Consider the following 24,544-nt stretch of genomic DNA (forward strand, 5'->3'; position numbering starts at 1 on the left):
CACCGAATTGCAGTGTAGTTATTGAGGAGTCTAATGTGAAATGTTTTTACATACTTACTGGTGTAAGGCACAATCTTTATTGTACCACACAATTTCTATGGCACACTAATACCTTTTTTTGTGCCATCTACTTACAGGTCTTTGGAGCCGCTTCCATGTGATCTCTTCTTAAAGAAAGCAAAAGCAAGCCGATTTATAGGTTCCCAGTACACATCCGCCTCACAGCCTACCTGCCCTCAGACCTCTTTAACAGCGGACTATAACAGATTAACTTCCAGGTATTCGTGATTAACCTGGTGGACCCCTGCCATGTACACCGGGTTCAATGATGGGCAGGTCCAAAACACTTAACAGAGCCAATGATTTCAAGTCGTGAAAAATGTCTGCCATATGACTATCAGCAGCTGAAACAAAGAGCTAAGAAATAGGCATGAGGAGAGAAGGAAAAATATCAACATGAAAAGGTGCAGATGCTGCTTGATCCACAGGCTCAACAGCATGGAGAAGAGGACTGGCTGTCGTGGCAAGGAGCATAAAAGTGAGGCTAACCATGTGCGTAGAGGTTTGGTTACAAAAATTCCAGAACATGGTCATTGAATAAAGCTGTCGCGCATCATGCTTCAGTCTTGCCCCTTTATGGGGACAATATCCCATAACTACAGAGACAAGGCATAGCAGTACCAAGGTGTCTGTGGAATGGGCATGAAAGGCTGGCCCTTTTTTCGGGCTTTGTCGCATAGGTCTCATAGGTATTCTAAAAGCATCCCGTCGAACACCCAGTTTTGCCACAGAGCTCGATCAACTTCCCAGGCATGTAGGCTGACAGTACTTATTTTTAAACTATTACCCTTCTCATGGAATGATCATCCAGAAGGCATTCAATAAATATCCCATGTTCATTCTTGCACAACCTTTAGTCTATTAGATTGGTCATCTGTCTAAGCGAAGATGGTTAGTAATGACCCATACCCATTAGTCCTGACAAAATGGACTTGGTGTGTAACGCAAATTTATAGATTAAATCATTTTAATTTGTATATGCAAAACAACTTGTTTTAAAACACACTGTATAACCCAAGATTATAACCCACATGGTGGGTATAACACCAATCAAATGGGATAACATATACCACAATATTACAACATAAAAAATTCACAGACACATAACGATTATCATCCACTATACATTAAACAAAGTGTCGATTAACAACATATCTCCGGACCGTGGAGTTAGGTTTCCAGCGGGGCATCAGTGACCTTATGTATAATGAATACACCAAATTAATGAAATTTGTGAAACAGACTGCATAATCAAGAAAATAATGGTTAAAATAGAGAATGGAATAAATGAACACGATTCTCAGGAAAGTTAGACTGTAAAGATTGCTGTGTGCTTAGATATCGAACTAAGTAGAACAAATTAAATAATCCTCAACAATCAATGGTGAATCATGCGATTCTGGCAAACTCTGGCTACAGACAACCTCTCTCAAATCTTTCCTTTTTTTTATACTGTTGAAATCTAAAGGATCTTTTTTTGTTTTTAAACTGTCAATGTGCATTCGAATTTCACTGTTATATAGAGCCTGATTAGCTTCCAACCACAGCTTCCAGGAGCTAATTGGTAGGTTACAAACATGTGACATTAACTGAGTATTTGAAAATGTAATTCAAGAAGAGTTGGGACATATCTAACCATAATGTATCATACAAAATGGGCAAAAACCTAAAATGTGCACCTCTTGTGGAACTTCGATTCACAGCGTATGGTGTACTCTATCCTGGTTATTCAGCGGTAACTCCTGCCTACTGGGTGATGCCAGACAATGAGGAGTTAGCTTAAGATCTTTCTCATCCAACATTATTTTCGAACCCTGTATTGGTTCAACAATTTAGTGGTTTGGTGAATGAAATTGGATAAATATGTTTAAACAGAAACATACAAAGGTGTAATTTCATTGTGCATTAGTTACATAACTCTCTTCACTCACCTGGCTTGACTTTTCTACAGTGCTGCTAGGAACTTCGGTGGTGTCCCTCACAAAATAGTTGTCTATTATGTGCCTCTCTGCACACTCCTGGCTACAAATTGGACACCGTATAACTCCAACTACAAAAAGGGAACAAAAAAGGCCAAACAACGTTATAGCAACTATAAAATTAACAATCTAGTGTACATGTTCAACACCGGCAGCAGCACATTTCCAAGTTAAAAGCCCCAGTATCACTAAACGTATCAAAACTATGAGTTACTCAGGAAAAAAAAAATCAATGCGAGAATATACAATTAGAATTATATTCAATAACAGTCATTTGTAAATGTCCCTGCGTTTTGCCATTCTAGTCCATATTTCCATACCCTCCAATATCCACTTGCACAGAACTACTCTTACAAAGAGGTTTACAACAGGTTCAAAATAGCATTCTTTCACAAAATTAGCAAATATTAGTGTCAAGCTACTAGACAAATTCTTTCAGGGAATCTTTGAAGTTGCATTTGAAAAATTCCAAATTATACACACGATTGTTGCAGTCCAAGTGACATAGTACAATCCAGAGATTTAGCTAGATGACTGGTGAAAACTGGTACTCTCATTGGTTGTCTTTGGCATTTTGCAGAAAGATGTGCACATCTTTCATTCATAATGTTGTTCAACGACTTCTGTGCAAGCCTGTCCCACCTGCAGTCAACCAAAAGTAGTGTTGTGCTTACTTTAACCTGCCACTTGAGTCACATGAAATGTGGGTTTTGCAAGGATTTTAACAAGCCGCCGACTTTTACCTCCAACTGCGCAGTCAAGCTGTATTATTCACATAATTCAATTTGCGGATTCTACTTGAAAATGCACTACCCAACACTGCAGGCACTGGTTAGCTCCTGCTTGTAGCCTATATCTATCTGTCTATCGATATTTTTTATATTGTGCCACCCACCCGTAGGCCTTAGGGCGCTCACAAAGAGACAAAATATAAAATGGTAAGCATTCCGAAAGTTGTTTCAGTAGCAGCAGGTTGAAAAGTGGCATTTACTAGAACATCCCTCTATAAAACAAGCATTGTTCTCAATTGTTTAAAAAAAAAAAAAGTAATGGTGCCACAGCTCTTAAGATAAAGGGGGAGAGAATTCCAAGTAGTTGGTGCCCAGGCGTTGAAACTGGCGCTGCCAATCTTCTGGAGGATCACACGCAACTGATGCAACAGCTGGTTAGAATTTGAACGTAGGGTCCTTCTTATAGGAGCTCTTATTATCCTGGTGGAGAGGCAACTCAGTGCGTTACCAGAAAGGCATTTATACACCAGAACGGCGCCCTTAAATTTAATTTGTTGCTCGACTGGAAGCCAATGCAGCTTCCTCCTTGCAGACAAAATCTTGGAGTGCCGACCAAGTCCATAGACTGCTCGAACAGCTCCATTCTGAGCTACTTGAAGTTTTTTTTATATTAGTCTTGTATGTATCCATCAAGAGGCTGTTACAGTAGTCCAACTTTGTGTTTATGATTGCAGCTGCAATCAGGGTTCGGTTAGCCTCCGATAGGTATGGATGAATTTGCCAGAGTAGATTTATGCAGTAGGAGCACAACTGATTTCTTATATGAAGTGTGCCTCTTAAAAGACAGATGGGAGTCAAAGAAGACTCCCAAGGTTTTGACATTTTCAGACATGATGTTATTGCCATTCACCATAAAACGTTTATACTTACAATCCAGCTTTTTAAATCTTTGTTGGATGCCTAGAGTCAACAGCTCAGTTTTTCTTCATTTAGAGCCAAAGAGTTTGCTGCCATCCATCTTCATATGGCTTCATATACTCTTGACTCTGTTGACATCGTCAGCGTAATTCGCGAACCGAACGCTCAGAGTCACGAGAAAATCACATAGGGGTTTAGAGAAAACGCTAAACAGTGGCGATAAACATGAGCCCTGTGGCAAACCACATGTAAAAATGGGTTTTGATTAGGCATTTCCTTTGACCACTGCAGCCACCCTGGGTCCTAAAAAAGATTTGAACCAGCTGACAGCATGAGGTGTACGTTTCCCAACCTCAACCTGTCCGTTTACCAACAAGACCTGGCCTAGAAGGGATTGGTTAGCTTGATATGACAAAAACTAGCACCAAGTCAGGGCAACTGGTGCAATACAAGTATAACGATGAGAGATTACCTGTGTTTTGGCAGATGATTAAAATGTGCATTAGGCAAAATCCAGAAGACATTTAAAGCATAAATTGGCAAACAAAAAAAAGGGGTGTAGTTATGTTCCTCTCGTGAAGTAAAAGTGCAATACTAGCTCCTCGTCCCTCAGAGGTAGCAATTAATTCCTCTTTTGAATTTCATGCCCATGCTCCTCTCACTCTACTGGTATTCTATCGTTGCCTAGACTACCTCAGGTTTATTTACACCGACTTTCACTCCCGATTACCTCTATTTTTATCCCTTTTTAATATTCGCCTTCCCTGATCTGATCCTTCCTCTTGCTCACTGATCTCTACTCATTCTTAAAACCTTAAATGACTTCCTTCACCTACTCACATTAAAGGTTGAGGTCTTTATTTCTGCCGACTGCTCTCTTATTGATTCTATGCAGCACCATGTTTTCCCTTCTGCTGACAACTTCTTGATTTCTCCATCTTTTCTCTCATCCCCCCCAACCCCTTGCCACTGGCTCTTTATCCACGTTATTTATGTTGCAATACACAGAATCTCGATCACTCTACACTAATTGCATCTATTTCTTTTTATTTGACAGATCTTTTGTGGATATCACTCAATAGGCTTCACTCCGCTATTTCCTCATCTTTGGAATCTTTGTGCCCTCTGTCCACAGATATACGAACAGGCAAACCTCCTCTTCCCTGGCTTTTGGATTCTATTAAACATCTGAGAATTCAGCTTCAAAGATCTGAATGGAAATGGCCAAAATCTCACAACACTACTGTCTATTACCTAATCTCTGCTCTTTTTCAATCCTTCCATCTTCAACTTACAAATCGACATTTCTGACATATTCTTTGGGCCCTCCAAGCTATTTTCGGCAGACCACCTTAGCTCTCTAGCTGTTGCAATTCCTTGACATGGAGTCACACAATGGTGTGATGTCATCAGGATGGCGGACGGCATTAACGATCATGGACTTTGAAATCCCTGTATTGCAACTTGTCTGGTAGCTTGCTATGATACGCCTATGTTTCTTCCTTCTTCCGTCCAGACTGTCCGTTATTCTTCTGATGCCCACAACCACATTCCTCTGTTGCTTTCTGAGGCCGCCACCTGGTTCCACGCCATTACCTTTCTGATGTTTCCAGCCTGTCCTGCTCCTCCCAATCGTGTCTACTTATTCCATACCAGACTACCTGTTTTTTACATCTTGCAACCTGCTGAATCCTTCTCTCGATTTGTACGTCTCCATGATCTAGCTCTCTATCTTGTAACAAACACTGTGGGAGTCTTCTTGCCAGTCTTGGACTCTGCACATCCCGACATGGTAGGGGTATTCTCCAGAGGATTTCCCACGGTTTACAGTCTGCCTTTGGGAGGGGCCCTCTAGTTAACTGTTGCCGCAGGGTGCCAACTGGCCTTGTCTGGAAGAACAAATTACTTACCCCCGGTAATGTTCTTTCGACTGTGTTTCTCCCATGTATTCCTCATCTTTGATAATCTCCTTCCAGCATCAGAGGGCCCTGTGCATGGTCGACTTGATGACCCTAGACGGCCTCCGTTCGCTCTCAAGCAGGACATCACCCACAGTACATATAGCACGCAATGCGTCCAGTACTTCACTTCTAGTCTTTTCACCTCTTTACAGGGCACAGAAATTTGTGAGGTCAAAATGACCAGACAGTAAAGGGAGGAAGGTGTAATACACGGAGATTCTACTGAGGGATAGGATGGGAGGGTCAATGTGGAATATGTGGAAGGAACATCCAGTCAAAAGAACATTACCAGGGGTAAGTAATTTGTTCTTCGATTGGATAGTGTCCTACCACGTATTCCTCATCTTTGATAAATAAACTCCCAAAGCACTATGTGTAGGAGGTGGGAGTAAGAATGTACTTATGAATTCTGTGAAGTACTGCCTTCCCGAATCCTGCATCCTCTCCGGATGCAGAGTCCAGGCAGTAATGTTTTGAAAATGTAGGCAGAGAGGACCAAGTGGCAGCAGCACATATCTTTTATTGGCACCCATTTCTGTAAAGTCGATCAAATGGACACACCCCTAGTAGAATGCACCCACAGGAACCTCTTTACAAGCCAAATTATACAATTCTGAAATTCAAAGTATAACCCAGTGGGACAAGGTTTGTTTGGTCACAGCCAGTACTAGCTTGTGAACTGTGTAACCCACAAACAATGGGTCGTCTTGTCTGAGGTTTGCCATCCGAGGGATGTAAAAACTCAAGGATCTCTTAAGGTCAAGATGATGCAGTATTTCCTCCTCCTAAGAAGGAGGAGGTGGAGGACAAAAAGTAGGAAGGACAATTTTTTTAGCAAGATGAAAGAAACTACCTTTGGCAGAAAGGTGGGATGTACTCTCCAAACTATGTTTGCCTTGAAAAAGGTGCTAAAAGGCAGCTCACACTAAAGAGCCTGTGCTTGAAGTTCACTGACTCTTTATGCGCTGATGTAATGGCCAAGAGGAAAATCGTTCTGAGAGTTAAAATCCTTAGAGGACATGAATGTAGCGACTCAAAGGAGCACACAGGGTATTTGAGTACAAGGTTAAAGTTCCAAACTGGTACAACGAAAGGCACTGGAGGGAGCACTTTAGTGAGCCCTTTCAAAATTTGGACGATGGGGATCTTGAAATAGGATCCCTGCTCTGGCGAGCAATTAAACCTGGATAGCGCCACCAGGTATCCTTTTGCAGTGCCAACTTAGAGCCCCTCATTGGCCCAATAAAGCAAAAAGGACAACACCATCTGTGTCTCACAAAGAAAAGTATCCACATTCTTATCTCTGCACCAGCTGCATAACTTACTTCAACGGCAGCAGTACAGAGACTTTGTTGCTTGTCTTCTAAGCACTTCCATTAAGTCTTCCGTAAGGTCCCAATCTTTGTATCGCAGCCTCTCAGAAACCAGGCATGAAGGTTGAGAGTCCTGATCTCTGGGTGGAGAATTTGACCTCCCTCTTGCGAGAGAAGGTCCTCGCTTTGGGGAAGAGGAATTGGAGAGATAGCTGGATATGTCCAGAAGGTCCGTTACCACTTCCTCCTGGCCCAAGGAAGTGTCCCATTTGTAGAAGTTGCAAAGAGGTCCACCTCTGGAGTGCCCCATTGATGGAAAATGTTGGAGGACATCGCTGTTCATTTGCCACTCGTAACTGTCTGCTGACTGACAATTGAGTGAATCTGCAGTCACAATGATGTGACCCGGGATTTGTACAGCCCGGAGCCGGACGTTGTGCTGGATGGCCCAGTCAAAAATTCGTATGGCAAGATCCACAAAGAGAGGTGACTTGGTGCCATCCTGCTTGTTGATTTAAAACATCGCCACAGAATTGTCAGTGCATATACGGACTACCCTACCAGTGATAGTCGGTTGAAAAGCTTTGAGTGTCAGGAATACAGCCAGGAGTTCTAGGTAATTGATATGAAACTCTCTGTCCTGAGGCGTCCACAAATCGATTACTTCGCGGAGACAGCGTCGCTCCCAACCCCAGAAGGGAGGAGCATGTAGTAACCGTTACTTGTGGGCAGGATACCTGGAAGGAGGCCCCCACTGAAAGGTTGTTGGCCGAAGACCACCACTGCAGATCCACCGTCATGCCGAACTGGGATCATCTTGGAATCTGGGTTCGAAGCTTGAGACCAAGAGCTCCGAAGAGCAAGCGGAGTACGCCTCATCTTCAAACGTGCAAGAGCCAGGGCCAACACGCAAGAAGCCATGCAGCCCAGAAGTCTCTGGAACCACCAAGCTGTCATGTGCGAAGACTGGAGGAAGAGCTGAAACATGGCAGATAGGTCCGCAATCCTGTCCATCGTTAGGAACACCTTTGTACTGAGCGTTTTCCAATGGAAACCCAGGAAAATCAGGTTTAGAGAGACTGATGGAAGATTTCCACTAGTTCACCTACAGCCCAAGGCGGAACAGGAGCTGGAGGAGAGACTGGAGATTGCTCAATGCTGTCTGTGGGCAAGGGCTGCGTAGAAGCCAGTCGTCCAAATATGGAAATACATGAATGCCCTGTAGCCGGAGGAAAGCTGCAATGACCGACATCTTCATGAAGACACGCGGCGCCCAGCTGAGACCAAAAGGGAGCACATGGAACTGGAAATGTTCCCCTCCCAGGGAGGGGCGCAGATATTTCCGATGTGGCTTCCATATCACGATGTGCATGTATGTGTCCTGAATGTCCACAACACTGAGCCAGTTGCCCTTTCGAAGAGATTACTTTATTTGGCAAGGTGTGATCATCTTGAATTTCTAAGAGGAAGATTGAAAAGGGAAAGATCAAGGATGGTGCGCAGGTCAGCCTGGTTGGGTTTGGGCAATGAACTGAGTAGAAGCCCTCCCCTTGCTCCCCTAGGGGAACAGGCTGCACCGCTCTGAGGTCTAGAAGTTTCTGTACCTCGACTCTGAGTGAGAGCGAACCGATCTGTTGGAAGGGAGGGTTGAAGGTTGGTAGGGGGGAGGGGCAAGCGAAAGCCCGCCCGAGCGATGGACAAAAACCAGCAGTCTTCGATGGTTTGCCACGCCTCCAGATGAGACGAGATTCGTCCTCCCACCGGAGTCTCTTGCGGCCGACAAAAAGTATAATTTTGATGATTTGTCAGCAGGGAGACTAGCTGAAGATGCTGATGGCCAAGAGAAAAACCAACCATCTTGCTGCCGTTGCTTTTGGCGGGTCCCACCAACCGGAGCTTCAGTTCGGCACGCACAGCGATCCTGAAACCCCCTGAACTCAGAAGGACAGAGTTTGGGACCCTGAACACTGTGTATAAGGGGCCTTAGCTGGAGCTTTCGCCAGGACTGATAAAGATTTGGCGGTTTCGGTACTCGCTTTCATCTTTGTGAGTTCTTAGTCTGTAGAAGAATGAAACCATTCCTTGCCATCAAAAGGAAGGTCCAGTACTTTGTCTTACACTTCCTTTGAAAACTTTGTTGCGTGGAGCCACGCCTGGCGAGAGGTGTCGACCCCGACCAGAAGGCCTTGAGCGGAGGTATCTACATGGTGTGCTGCAGCTTCCAGTAGATCATCTACCAACACTCTTGCATCCGACAAACCGGCTTTAAAGTCATCTAGCCTATCCGCAGGAATACACTGCTGGAAGTCGTCCAACTCTTTCCACAGCCTCAGATTAGCTGCTGCCAGGATGAGCTCTGTGTTCGCTTGACAACGCTGGAGCGTCGAATTGGCAAAGTCTTTCTTGCCCAGGGCATCCAGAACTTCTCCCATTTGGATAGGATTTGGGCCGCTGCCATGGAAGATGCAGCGGTCGGCTTGGACTGGAGGGGGGCTGCTGCCACCACCGTTGTGGAAGGGAGTAGACAAGCCGATAAGGCTATCTCCTCAGAGGCATGAAGCTTGTATCGAGCGTCAAATCGAGTGGGGGCCTTAGGTACTGGGATATCAAGAAGGGCCATCATATCCAGGACGCGGTCATGCAATGTTCTCACTGAGCAGGGCTGCTCATTGCTATCCTGATCGCTTGAGGCTCATCCAATGAGGCGGGAACAGAAGACTGGTCCACCACACATACCGCCTCAGGTTTTGAAGTGTTGTCCCGGTCTGCCGGTGTCTTCTCTACAGGACACAACGAGGAGCAGAGGAGGGAAGGGAGCGGTGGAGGGAGTGGCACCAACGGAACCTGCATTGGAACAGCCAGAGCAGGAGGTGGGCCAGCAGGTTCAGGGCATATTTCCTTGAAAAGATATTTGAAATACACCTTCATAGAGTCAGAGTGCACGAGGATCCGAAACTTCCCAAAGAACTCATCCTAAGCCACAGGTTTTGGTGCTGGTACAGGCAGAGGCCACTCGTGAGGGGCATACCCCCATAAACGCAAGGAGGATGGTTGCCAGGAGGGACCACTACCGGCCGTATCCACATAGATCAGTGGAGCCAAAGCAGAAGGAAGCAAGACTGTATGAGGCAGCAGTATCCGAGCATGCCAGTTGAATGAAGGCCGGAACAGATTTCTGTTGCCCACATAGTGTGGAAAAGGCGGCTCAACCCCAAAACGAATGCTCCCAGCACCAGACAATGTGAACGTTGGTCTAAGGGAGGTATCCAAAATGGCCACCGTGGACCACAGGGGTTGGGCCGACAATTTGTTGACACCAGAAAAGAACTGCGTCACATGTGGTGATGAGGCAATGTCTCTTCAGGGGAGTCAGGGGACTTAACACCTTAGCCTTGACACAAGGATCCTCGACAGAACCGGTACCACCACGAGCCTGAGCGTGGGACGGTTGAGGGATGAACCTCACAGACAAGACCTACAAAGACGATCTCTTGGTTCTGTCGGTGCTGACTTTAGCCCCAAGAAGAGGAACCTGAGGTTTTCACCTGGGATGTATAGCTCCCTCAAGAGGGGCTTCGAGCCTTGGCTCGGTATGAAAAGCTCCAGAAACTGAGACCTCAGTGCAAACCCTGGTGTCCAGAGCCACAGATGAACTGGGCTTAATTTTAGCACCCAACCGGTGAACCTCAGACCAGCGTTCGGTTTTGGCAGGTCCCCTTTAGGTACTTCAGGGGAACCCCTGGTAACAGAGATACAAGAGCCCCCCCCCCCCCCCCCCCATAACCCCTCCCGGACCTGGAAGACCCCAGGAAGGAGTCCCCTGGTAAAAAGTAAAGAACTTACCGGGCGTTTCTTCTTTTCGTCGATGAAAAGCTGGAAATGAGGTGGAGCAATGCGCTGAAACACTTCCTCCCACCGAACATGACGACGCTGGAGTGCCCGGACGGAGAGAGAGTCACAGTAGAAGCACGAATCCCAGCGATGTTCCAGGCCTAGACACTCCAAGCAAAGAGAATGGGGATCTGCCCTCGCGAAGCGATGTTCGCATGAAGAACAGGACACAAATCCCAGACGCTCCGGCATAGATGGAAGATAAGATGACTGAGGAACTGGAGCAGGAAGGACAAATGGAATAAAAATTAAAATTCCCAGTGATGCAAGTGCGTCCAGCACCGACCGCGCAGAACAAAGGATTGAAGGGCGATGCGGAGCTCGGGAGGGCAGTGTTACGGACACATGCGGTACCCCACGTAAAAAAAAATTAAAAGGATAAAAATTCAAAATCTTTGATGCTTTTTACAAAAGTGCTCCAGTCCCGTCCCGAAGGACGGAATATACCACAAGTATGGAGGAAAGGGGTCGGGACGTAAGAGTATGAGTTTTTTCCCAGACCTAGCAGGCCTCAGCCAATACGTCCTTCTGCTGGAGGAACAGGCCAGTGTGCTCCTGAGGTGATAGAGTGAAGGCTCCAGAAAGCACCCCTCCCCCCTGGTGGAGCGGGGGCCTCTGGTACTAGAATGTCCAGCACCCGTTAGGGAGAATTCTCTGTTTAGGCTGAATTTCCTAACCGCGCGAGTCCCCCAGCAGCTTTGCTGGATTTCTGGAGTTTGTTTTTTTCTCCTACCAAGAGTGAAACTCTTTCTCCCACTCTTGGACATGATTTGTGGTGTTCCTTTGACTGTTATTGTGTTTTATGGGCAATGGGGTCCTTTACTCCATAGGGTCTCATGTGTTTTTACTATGTGTGTTACACAGCACCCTCCATGCAGTGACACAGGGGTGTCATAGTGACACCCCACCATAGACTCCATACCCTGGGACTGGCTACTGTCTCCCAGGGCATGTAAAGTCACCATTGGCTTTACTAGTCCCAAATTATGAACAGAAACCAGTACAAACCATCATATTGTGGATGTACAGGTCGGGGCAATTCGATTGCCCCGGGGTCTGTTAGTCGAGGGGGCACATCTCGATCGAGTTTTGGCTGGTGGCAGTGGATACTACTTTTTATATCCGACTGCAAATATATCTCTATGGGATTTTCCCATTGTTGGAGGCTACCAACTTTAATTATTTAATTCTCATAGCCTCGAACATACCGCCGGTTTATTTAATATTAATTCGCCGGTTGGTATTTTTTGCCAGAACTCGATTCTAAAATGGCGTTTGTGTTCTCTTCTGTGACTCCAACCCAAGTCGAGCCCTTTGTTCCACTTTTTGACGGGCTTCTCCACAGAAGCCTCCAAAAGTGGTGCCACTCTGTCTGGGTACCACAGGAGGTGTGGGAGGGGGTTTAGGCACCCTGGACTGAGTTACCTTGGTAACTCAAGTCGCACTCATGCTAAGTGGTGAGCCGGCCGGCTCACCACTTAGCATGTTTGATTGACAGCTAGGCTGAGTGAATGGGGGTGTGCTGCATAAAAGCAGAGCTTTTGGGACTGGAACTTTAGAAGTCGCCACAGGACCTGAGAATCCGACGAGGGAGAAGCTGAGCCGACCTGCTAAGACACCACCAGTGGAGCCCTGCGGAACCGACTCACCACTTCCCGACGACAGAGAAGATCTCCCGGCTGGAGAGTCTTCTTCCCCTGACTGGTGGGCACAACCAGTTTACCTTCTTTTCCTCGCATCCCAGGACGTCTTGTGGTCGAATTGCCTGTGCCAAGCACCCCGGCAACCGGATAGCCACTTACCACTGGACCGCGAATAAAAGGACCGCTCCTTTTAAACTGAGAACTCCGCGGCTGGTTTCTTCCCTGGCAGTGCAACGGACTCCTGTCTTCCTCCCCGACGAGATCCTCTCTTCCCTCAGGCGAAGCACCGACTTGCATCCGCTGCCAGGAACAACTGCCCCCGCTGGAGTATTCTCACCACTTTAAGGTACCGCGTCCGCCAGGCCTCCCTTTCTAAAGATTGCTACAAGGTAATAATAATCCCTTAACCTTCTGGACTGGGCTGGCCGCCTTGACCATCTAACTGGTCCCTTTCTTTTGGTCCAACTCTTTCTGAACCTTTGAGACTTTTGTGCACTTTTCAACCGTGTGACCTTGGACACATTTCGTTCTGATCCTCTTAAAGTGGATCCGGCTTTCTGAACTCTAACTTCACAGTTTGACTCTGCCTTCATCTCTTGCTGTGTTCTTTTGAAAGTGTTGGGATCGGTTTCAATTTATGCTCTGCCTTTCTCTCCCTTTTAAACCGAATTATTAGAGTGCCATCTGCGTTAAGCGCTCACCGCTGTCTGAAAATAAGTGGGGCTTTACTTAAGACTTGTCTAATATTCTTTTAAGGGAGTGTATATCTTTTAGTGACCGTGTTTTTGAACTGCTTAATACTAGTGCCTGTGTGTTTTATTAGATTTGGTTTTAAAGAAATAATGATATCTCTTTTACACCAAGCTCTGGTCAGTGTTTGCTTGTTTTACTGTGTTCTTTTGACCTATTGTGAATACTCTGTATACTGCCCAACTCTTCTTGAGGGAAGTCTGACTGCTCAGCCACAGCTACCAAGTGAATCTGTGTGGTACAGACTGCTACCAAGTGGGTTTACTGCCAAACACCTGTAGTCTTAAATCTTTTGTTGTAGTCCCAGAGGGAACTACACAGGTTTCTGCCTAACAGCACCCGGTCATGAAATGCTGTAAAAGAGCAGCCCGGCTAATCACTGTTCTGGTCCGCCTGGTCCTCATCCACTGAAGCAGGAGCAGAAAACGGATCCACTGCACGTGGCCCCTCAGGCCCTAAAGTGTTGTTTGGCAGAGCACCCAATGTCTTTTCTACTGGGGAAAGCGGAGGCAGGAGAGAAGTGGTGGAGGAGGTGGCACCACTGGGACCTGCATAGGATCTGACAAAGCAGGAGGCCGTACAGAAGGCCTAGGACACATTTCCCTAAACAAATCCTTAAAGTACACCTTCATGGGATCAGAATGAGGGAGAGTCTGAAATTTCACCAAAAAAAGCATCCTCGGACGAAGGTCTAGGTGGTGGAGTGGGCAGAGGACGATCGGAAGGGGCATACCCCCATGAACGCATTGAGGATGGTTGCCAGAAGAACTTCCATCAATTGGGTCCACATAGATCAGGGGTGCGGATCCAAGAGGAAGCAAGACTGCATGAGGCAGCGGTGCCCGAGCACGCCAGGCAGCAGTGCCCCAGCAGGCCAATCGGGTTCTTGTTAGCCACATAGCATGGAAAAGGCTGCACTGCCCGAAAAGGAGTCCCCCCCCCCCCAGTACCAGCTGTAGTGAAAGCTGGTGTAAGAGAGGTAGTCAAAATGACAACCGTGGTCTGCAGAGGTTGGGCCACCATTTTGTCGACACCTGAGATGAACTGCGTCACAGGATAAAGTGGGGCAATGGTCTCCCTCAGGGGAGTCCGGCCTTATGGGACATTTTAGCCTTGAAGCAAGGACCCTCGGCAGAGCCGGTACTGGCAGATCTAGAGTGTTTACTGGACACCTTAGGGACTGCCCCAGAATTAGCCTCCGGTGGAGGAACCTCGGCGGAGACTGTACTCGAAGAGCTGTAGTGCGTGCCTGCCTTCTTTGACCCATCGACAGAACTGGTACCACCACGCCCCTGAGCTTGGGGAGGTTGAGGGGATATACCTCACTGCGAGGACCCTCGAAGAGGATCCCTGAATTCTACCAGCATTGGATTTAGCCCCAAGAAGGGGAACCTCGGGAGGAAACCAGGTACGTTCAGCTCCCTCAAGAGGGGCCTCGAGCCGAGACTGTGTGGAAAGCTCCAGAAACAGACCTCAGGGTGATCCCCGGTACCCAGAGCCACAGAAGCTGAGAACTGGGCTCAACTTTAGCCCCCAAACGGCGAACTAGACCCAACAGTCTTCCGGGCCTAGACACTACACTCCAGGCAAAGAGAGTGGGAATCCGCCCTTGCGAAACGGCGTTCGCAGAATGAGCAGGACACTAATCCCAGACGCTCCGGCATAGACGGAGGACAAGATGACCGTGGAACCGGAGAAGGATGGAAGGACAAAGTGAATACAAAGAAAAAAATCCTGGAGATGCTAGTGTGTCTGGCCCCAACTGTGCAGAGAAAAGGACTGAAGGGCGATGTGCAGGGCGGATCTCAGGAGGGTGGGGTTATGGCCACGTACTGTGGCCCCGCGCAAAAAATAAAGGACAAAAATAGAATGTTTATGCTTTGACAAAAGTGCTCCGGTCCATCCCGAAGGACAGAATGTCCCACAAGTATGAAGAAAAGGGGACGTATGGAGGATGCCATGAGGCCGAGCAACCTAAACAATTTTTTTTTTTTTTTAAAGATTACATCTCAAAGGCCAAAAGACGTTAAGCATTTTGAAACTTGCTGACCATCTGCCGAATGTGTTGAGCCCTCAGCTTGGGTGGCGAGGCTTTCCCTGACTAAGCATCCAGGACTGCTCCAATGAATTAAAGCTCTTGAGAAGGCATCATGTGGGACTTCTTGAAATTGGGGGAGAAACCCAGTCTGTGGAGAGAGTGGCAGATGATGAAGAGATGTTCCATGACCTGTTGCGGAGAAAGGGCTTCTGATCAGCCAATCATCCAGGTAGGGGTAGATGAGAATCCCCGCCCTCCTGAGACTTGCTGCTACTACCGCCATCAACTTGGTGAAAACCCTCTGGCAGAGGTGAGCTTGAATGGCAGAACCCGAAACCAATACTGAAAACTGCCAGTGGCAAACCTTGGGTACTTCCTGTGCTTGTGATGAACAGGCAAAAGAAAGTGAGCATCATGAAGGTCCAATGATACCATCCAATCCTTGAGCTAGAGGTCCTGAAGGATCTGAGCAAGAGCAACAGTTTGGCTCGGGAGGATAGCTCAGGGGCAATGTGCTCGCCTTTGTGCTCGCCTTGGAAGCAAGACGACATGGAGCAACACAGGTTCCATCCCTGAGTCAGCGCTTAGAAACCTCTGGGAATTAAGCAGGTTATAAATAACCTATCATACAAAACTTGTCCTTCCTGAGGAACTTGTTCAAGAATCTCAAGTCCAAAATGGGTCTCAATCCTCCATCCATTTTGGGGATCAATAAGTAAGGGGAGAACCAACCCTGGTTCCCCTCCGCTACAGGTACCAGCTCTATGGCACCTTTTTCCAGCAGGATGGAGACATCCTGCAAAAGGAACGGATCCAGAACCACGAGCGAGTGGTTCCCTGGTCGATTATCTGGATGCCTTTTTAAGAAAGGGTGGCAGTAACCCAGTTACAGTCTGCAAGGCCCAAGCCCTGCCATTCTTCCAAATGCTGACTGAGCCTGCCCCCCACAACAGTCCTGTGGACTAAGGCCTCAGAGAGGTTTTGGGGCAGTTGACAAAGTGGCTGATGGCAAAGAGGATGTTGCTTGGGCGGACTTTGCACCATGACTTAATCGACCCCACGGAAACCTTTTCTGATCTCTTTGGTTTATCTGGCCTTTTTCCCTTCCGACGGATGTATAATAACGAAAGAGCCAACCCCTCCAACCTTCGGAAGTGGTATGTGCCTATTGCAGCTGCCGTATTGCCACGCTAAGTGACTTAACTCCTTGCTTTAGATGTCTGAAGCTTCTCCAGACTCATCTGCCTTGTTTCCAAAGAGATGGGACCCATCAAAGAGCATTTTCAATTCCCTAAACTGTACATCAGGCGCAAAGCCAGATATTCACAACCAAGCAAATCCGCACTTCACAGTACTAGCTGCCAAAGCCCTGCTGACACGGTCAGAAGAATCTAGTCCAAATTGCAAAAACTGACAGATGGCTTCTTCGCCATCTTTGATAATATTTTGAAAACCTTCTCTGTACTCCCCTTCGGGGGGGGGATGTGCTTCTGCAGCCATGGCTATGATGTCCCATAACGTAAAGGTACATTTTACTAGGCAACAAGTAGTGTTAATATATTTCAATGCCATGCTACTGGCAGATAAAACTCTTAGCCAGAGTGTTGAATCTTTTATCGTCCCTGTCTAATGGAATAGTTGGATAGGCAGACTGCACTATCAAGCTTTCAGGAGTGGGATACTTGGATTGAAAATCCAGGTCTACACTAGAAGGCTTATATTTTCTAGTGCAATTCTAGTTGACTGCAGGGTTCGTATCCAGAGTTTCCCATTACTTTCTCCTGTAAAGAAGAGTGAAATGGTAACAGGATCCTTCTGTGGACCGTTAGATGTCCGTGAGATCATCCTGCTGAAAAACTGCAGCATGCCTTCACCGTCCCAGACACTTTGACCCTATTTATGAGTGACCTGTAAGAGGCCTCTGCATGCTCTGAAGGATCTGATGTTGCGAAATCCACCTCAGGGACTTTAAGTTGACCGCCGACACCACACAGACGTGTCAGTAGCCGCTCCGTGAGCCTGCTACTGCCTTTCCCACCGCCCGGAAGCCGCTGGAAACAGCTCATTGCTGCAGAACGTGAGGGCGGGAGCACCAACCCCACATATGCGGATTGCTTAGGTGTTGGCACACCGTGGTCTGCCTATGGCAAAACAGGGTTCATGGATCAGGCCGCTCCGTCCCAGCATCGGGCCTGCAGTGGTGAGAGGAGCAGCAGTCACCACTAGGAGTGAGTGCTAGGCGCAGGCTTGCAAGAGTTCAATGGGCTGAGGCTGCCTGCGCTGGATCCGGTGTTCGCAACAGCCTAGAGAGAAGTACCCAGCCCAGGTCCCAGGCTGCGGGAAGAAGCGAGACTGCTGCCTTTCGGGCACGGCCGAGGGGAGAGGGGATTTGCAAGGGTCCCGCCACAAAGAGCGTTGCAGTCCTGTCAAACAGACAGCAAGGGCTCCTCTTGCCCACTTAGGTAGAAGCTCTCTGGATGGCAGAGCCCATCCCCCATGGTTACCGAGAGGAGGCGATGGGAGCGCCCCTGGGAGCATCACAGCTCCTGCGGACAAGGATTAACGGGCTGGTGCATCATCCAGCACGGCTGGATAGCAGGCAACGGTGAGATTTGGAGAGGGTCCCTCCACTCCAATGGAAGCAGCCCCGCATTGCGGTACTTTTGGGGCCCAACGGACAGATGGTGAGGAAAGGGGGGGGGGCTGGTGCCCACCCTAAACCCAGGCCAGACCCCTCAGTGAGACACATGAGCAGTTTGGGAGTACCCCCAAACCACCAACAAGAAGGCTAATAATACAGCTGGGGAGAAGCGACCAGGGAAGGAGGTGAGGCCCAGCACCAAAAAGGAAAGGGTCCGGCGGGCCTGGAAACACGACTCCTTGTGGTGCCTGGGAGAGCCTTCTGTGGTCATTGAACTGGGAACTGCAAGGGGGGGGGACCGCTCGCTTAGCTTTCCATCAACAGCCCTCCCCTCCCCTGGCCCCCCCCACATTCTAGGGGAGGGGAAATGGCACCTCAAGGCCCCACAGGACAGGCATTGGGACCAGAGATAACAAGGCTGGCCCGGTGTCTGTTAAAAGGAGGGCACCCCCACTGGGAGCAACAGGAGTAGGCTGGGACTAATCTCTCCTACGTGGGTGGGGTGAGAAGAGCCTGAGAGAGGTGAAGTAAGGCCAGTTTACACCATGGGACCTCAGTTTCGGGCTGGGGCAGCGGAGGAGTTACCTGGATGTTGAAGGCCCGATCCAGAAGCAAACCTTTGCCATGGGGGACCAACTTGGCACCCTCCCCAATATATGGGGCCCAGGTGAGGCAAGAGCAATACTAAAGACAGGGGCTATAATGGTGGAGCCAGGGAAAACCGGTGGCGGAACCAGTGATGGAGGGGAAGCCCCTCTCTGATGGCAGGACTTGGACAACGACCTGATGAGCCTACAATCCTCCCTGACTAAAGCCTTCCGCAATTTCATGAGGTCAGCTCTTAGAACAGCGTTGTCAGAAATGAGGCAAGAAGTGGATCAGCAGGGAGCACAAACGCATCTCCTCGAGAGTGGTCACCAGGAGGTGGAGGCAGACACCAGGGAACACGGCAAGGCCATCGAAAGACTGAGTGCAGCCACGCAAAACCTTGAACTACAAATGGTTCATCCTTTGCGCCCTCAAAAACAGGGCACAGAGGATGAACATTTGCATTAAAGGTGGTCCCAGACAAGGAACTCAAGGGGCAGGTCCAGAAGATTTTTTCTGATCATTTGGGGACACGAGTCCTGAGGAAGTGGGCTTAAACCATGTCCACAGAACGGGCAAGATGACGAGAGGTGATGGGGAGGCCCACGTAGCTGCTTTGGCAATTGTTTCCCAGGGAACATATTTTTGGAAGGCAACAGCAGCCGCTTTTCCACATATAAGATGGGAATGAATGCCCTTCGGAGGTTGAAGGCCCTGAATGGTATACGCCTCTGAGATACAGAAGTCAATCCATCGGGAGATAGCTTTTGAAGTGGGTTTCCCTTTCGGGTCTCCGAACGTAACAAAGAGTTGGGAGGAGCCCCCGAGTTCAGTTGTTCTGTCCAGCTAGAACTTCAAAGCTCGTCTGACATAACCTTGTCCTTATGGAAGGTGAGGAACGGATGTTCCACAGACAAAGCTTTAAGCTCCCTTACTCGCCTTGTCGAAGTTACTGCAATCAGAAATGCAACCTTCCACCCGTCATAAACCGTAAATGTGCTACACATGGAGACAGTTATTGTTGTTTTGTTATATATCACTGAAGTTGTTGTTAGAATACTGAGATTGTCACAAGGGAATCGCACTGATTTAGATATGATTGTATGTGACTGCAAACTAAGAAAATGGCAATTAAGAAATTATAAAATAAAATTAGAAATGCAACCATCCATAAAAAGGTACTTTAGACCCACCGTAGCCATGGGTTCAAATGGTTTATGGCATAATACGTAGAGGACCACATTCAAATCCCATTCTGGATGAGGATTGCGTACCGGTGGGAAAAGATGCAATAGACCTGTGAAATGCCTTTTAATGACTGGGTTTTGTCAAAGAAAAGGAACAGTCAGTGGACAGGTAGGCGGCAATAGCCGACAAGTAAGTCCTACAAGACAAGACATGAATGCCCGAAGCTGCCAGATGAGAGATGAACTAGAGAACAGCGTTGATCATAGCATGCCTGGAATCCAGCTGCTTAGCTAAACACCAGTGGCAACACCAGAGCCACTTGCTCTTATACTGAGACCTCAGAGTGCTTCCGGGCTGCTTGGATAATGCGCATATTGTCCTCTGACAAGTTAAACTGTGCTAAGTTTTGAATTCAGGAGCCAGGCTGTCCAGCTGAAGGATTGGGTGAGGGGTGCCACATCTGCTGATCGCACTGGTGAAGCAGGTTGGAAATCAACAGCAGTTTGATCGTTGGACAAATTGACAGATGCTGAAGTTCCGAGAACCAGAATCTGGCTGGCCACCAAGAAGCTATTAACAGGAGAGTGCTTGTGGGCAGGGCTCCTGAAAGGAGGTCACCATTGTAAGATGGTTGGCCGAAGACCACCATATAAGGTCCGCCATCATGCAGGATGGAACTGGGATCATCTTGGAATCCGAGTCCGAAGCCTGACACCAAGAGCTTCGAAGAGCCAGCTGCGTACGGCTCCTTTTGAGACACGCAAGAGGAAGAGCAAATACGCACGAGCCCATGAGGCCCAGAAGTCTCTTGAACCACCAAGCCATTATGTGCTCTGACTGGATGAAGAGCTGACACGTGGCGAATAGATCTGCAATCATGTCTGCCATCATATATACCCTGGAGTCGATCGTGTTCAACGTTAAGCCAGGAAAACCAGGCCTTGGGAGACCATCATGGAAGATTTCCGCCAGTTCACTGACATCCCAAGATGGAACAGGAGCTGGAGGATAGACTGGAGATTGCTCAATGCCATCAGTGGGCAAGGGCTGCGTATGAGCCGGTCATCCAATTACGGAAATACATGAACACCCTGTAGCCAAAGGAAAGCTGCGATGACCGACATATTGATAAAGACAAGCAGCGCCGAGCTGAGACCAAAAAGGAGCACACGAACTGGAAATGCTCCGCTCCCAGGGAGAAACGCAGATATTTCGATGCGGCCCCCCCCATATCAGGATGTGCATATACGCATCCTGAAAATCCACTACACTGAGCCAGTCGCCCTTCCGAAGAGAGGACTTTCTTTGGCAGGGTGTGATCATCTTGATTTTCTCTTGGGGCAAGAGAAAGGTTTAACGGGGAAAAGTAGAGGATGGTGCGCAGGCCAGCCTGGTTGGGTTTGGGCACTGAACAGACTAGAGTAGAAGCCCTGCCCTTGTTCCCCAAGGGGAACAGGTTCCACTGCTTTGAGGTCTAGAAGCTTCTGAACCTCGGCTCTGAGGGAGGGTGTCTCGATCTGTTGGAAGCGAGGGTTGAAGGGTGGTGTAGAGGGGAGGGGCAAGCGAAAGCCCACCCGAGCGATGGACAAAAACCAGTGATCTTCGATGGTCTGCCACGCCTGCAGATGAGACGAGATTCGTCTCCCACCGGAGTCTCCAGGGAGACTACCTGCCCCCTTGTCAGCAGGGAGACTACCTGCCCCTGGAGAGGAGGCTGATGGCTGAGAGAAAAACCGACAAAGTTGTTGTTCGACAGGTGCCTCCAACCGGAGGTTCAGTTCTGCGTGCCCGGCGGTCCTGAAACCCTCTGAAGTCATAGAAGGATGGAGACCGAGACCCTGACCTCTGTGTATACGGGGCCTTAGCCGGGACCTTCGCCAGGACCGACAATGATTTGACGGTTTGGGTACTCGCCTTGGCCTAAGTTCCTCATCTGCAAAAGAATTAAACAATTCCTTGCCGTCGAAGGGAAGGTCCAGAACTTTATCTTGCACCTAGCACCTTCTTCGAAAACTTTGTTGCATGTAGCCATGCCTGGCGGGAGGTGTCAATTCCCAACATAAGGCCTCGAGCTGAGGGATATACATGGTGTGAGGTAGCTTCCAGCAGATCCTGTGCCAACACCTGGCGTCTGACAAATCGGCTTTGAAATGTTCCAGCCTATCTGCAGGAATACACTCCTGGAAATCAGCCAACTCTTTCCACAGCCTCATGTTAGCTGCAGCCAGGATGAGCGCAGTATTTGCTTGACGAAGTTGGAGTGCTGAGTTGGCAAAGACTTTCTTCCCCAAGGAGTCCACAATCTGAGAAGCAGCCGTTAAGGTCGCAGTGGCCGGCTTGGATTGAAGCGTGGCCACAGCTACCACAGTTAAGGAAGGTAGCAGACAAGGCCCCAAGGCCATCTCCTCAGAGGTGTGAAGCCTATAACGGGCATCAATTCTCTTATGGATATGCAACTCGGTGTGGGTCTTATCCCAGACCTTACGGGCCTCAGCCAAAACGTCCTTCTGGAGGAACAGGCCGGAACGCTCTTGTGGTGACAAGGTGAACGCTCTCGAAAGCACCCCCTCCTGTGGAGCGGGGGCCTCAGGTACTGAAATGTCAAGGAGGGCCACCATATCCATAACTCGGTCATGGAATGTTTTAACGGAGCAGGGCTGCTCATCGCTATCCTGATCTGCTCGAAGGTCATCCAGCGAATCGGAAGCAGACGGCTGGGCCGTCGCAGGTTTTAAAGTGCTAACCCGTTCTACCGGTGTCTTCTCAATGGGAGACAGCAGGGGTAGGGGAGGAAGAGCTGGAGACGGACCAAGTTGAAGAGGTAGTACCACTTCAAGCTACAAAACAATTATATTAAAAAAAGACAGTCACAAGGGAGCCGCTGGGGTGGAAGGTGGAGCCAGAGGTTATGGGTAGATTTCCTTGGAAAGACCCTTAAAATACTCCTTCATAGGGTCAGAGTGCATGAGCCTCTGAAATTTCCCAAAAAATACATCCTCTGATGAAGGTTTAGGCGCTGGGGCAGGCAGAGGCCTCTCACATGGGGCGTGATGGGATAGGTGAGCTCCCCATCCTGTGAGGGATGCGTCTGTGGTTAGAGTGGCTTCCATTGTGGGGGTGGCGAATGGTTTCCCTATTACCAGGTTTTCCTTCGACCACCACCGTAGCGAGAGAACCAAGGCTTGCGAGAACACCACTAGATCGTCCCATTGTCCATTGTCCTGACACCACTGGCTGTTGAGCCACTCTTGCATCGGGCACATGCGCAGGCGCGCGTGAGGTACCCAATAAATACATGACGCCATCATTCCTAGCAAGCGTATTGCTTTGCGTACCGTCACCTCTCGACCGGCCACATATTGAGGGATCTGAAACAGCATATTTTGGACCCTCTCGTTGGAGGGGAAGACGAGGCCGTCCTTTGTTCGATTTAGAGCCCCTAGGAATTGTTTGATTTGGCTGGGGTCTAAGCTGGACTTTTTCTCGTTCATGGAGAAGCCCAGTTGGAACAAAAGGTCTACAGTCTTTTGGGTGTTTGAGAAGCATGTCTCGTAAGACTCCCCTGTTATGAACCAATCGTCGAGGTAAGGGTATACCGGTATGGACAACCTGCGCAGGTGTGCCGCTGCCAGTACCTTCGTGAATACCCTCGGTGCAGACGCTATGCCGAAGGGTAGCACTCTGAACTGGTAGTGTTTGCCCTCTATCATGAACCTGAGGTATTTTCTGTGCGCTGGCAACATCAAAATATGAAAGTATGCATCTTTCATGTCCAGTGTTGTCATGTAGTCCCCCTGAGATAGCAGGGAAATTACCTCCTGTAATGTTACCATACGTAATTTTTGTGGTTTTACAAATTTGTTCGCTGGGCGCCGATCTAGTACAGGGAGCCTGGTTAGGTCCTTTTTGGGTACAAGGAAGTACACTGAACAAATACCTTCCATTACCTGAGATAGGAGCACGACCTCTGTTGCTCCTTTCTGTAGCAGCTGTTCTACTTCTTGCAGGAGGATGACAAGGTGTTCTGGTGACAGGCATCGTCCCCTTGGAGGTCTGTAGGTGGGGGACTGATTGAACTCTATACAGTACCCATGGTTTACGGTTGACAATACCCACCGGTCTGATGTTATTCCCTTCCATACTGATAGGAACGATGTTATCTGGCCCCCAACCGGAGACGCATGGGAGGGGACCCGAACCTTCGGGTCATTTGGTGTTATTTGACGGGGTGCCTCTGGGGGTGGAGCCCCGGCCTCTGCCCTTGCCACGGTGTTGTCCTCTTTGGTTATACTGGTTACTGGTTCCCTGATTAGAGGGCCAGTTGCCCGCAGTGTACTGCTGCTGCTGTTGGCGTTGGCCACGAAAAAAGCGCTTGTTGCCAAATCCCTGCCTGTTTGGAGGCTTTGAGATTTGGTCCAAGGTCTTTATGGTGTCGAATTCTTTCTTCGCATTTTCCAGTGCGTCGTCCACTGCCCTTCCGAAGAGATTTGACTCTTCAATTGGCTTATTAATGAGTGACGCTTGCGTTTCTGCCTTGAAACCGGAATTGCGAAGCCAGACGCGACGCTTCAGCAGAATTCCCTGCACCAAAGAACGGCCAGCAGTTTCTGCCGCATCAAGAGTGTTCTTAATGATGCTCTGGTTGACCAGAGTTCCTTCTGTAACTGTAGCCGATAAGCTAGTTCTTAGAGGTTCAGGGGCTTCTTCGATGTCCTGCTTAAGCTTTCCCCATTGAGCATCAGCGTAGCTCGCCAGCAATGTATTATTATTGGCAATCCTGTTAGTCACCACTAACAAGTCCGGGACATCTTCTTCCTGGAAGTGAGAGTCCTCTTCAGTGAGG

At 48.5% G+C, this 24,544-nt stretch overlaps 1 protein-coding gene across 1 annotated transcript in view; it reads right to left on the reverse strand.

The window, feature by feature from the left end:
- The window catches only part of TRIM24 (tripartite motif containing 24), a 1,617,419-nt gene that overhangs the window by 1,406,154 nt on the left and 186,721 nt on the right, over nt 1-24,544 (reverse strand). The window contains exon 2 of the mRNA XM_069628744.1: nt 1,992-2,110. Coding sequence (XP_069484845.1) covers nt 1,992-2,110 — 119 coding nt within the window. The remainder of the gene's footprint in view (nt 1-1,991; nt 2,111-24,544) is intronic.

Source organism: Ambystoma mexicanum, chromosome 12 (genome assembly GCF_040938575.1).
Source record: "Ambystoma mexicanum isolate Mex_15411 chromosome 12, UKY_AmexF1_1, whole genome shotgun sequence".
Lineage (NCBI taxonomy): Eukaryota > Metazoa > Chordata > Amphibia > Caudata > Ambystomatidae > Ambystoma > Ambystoma mexicanum.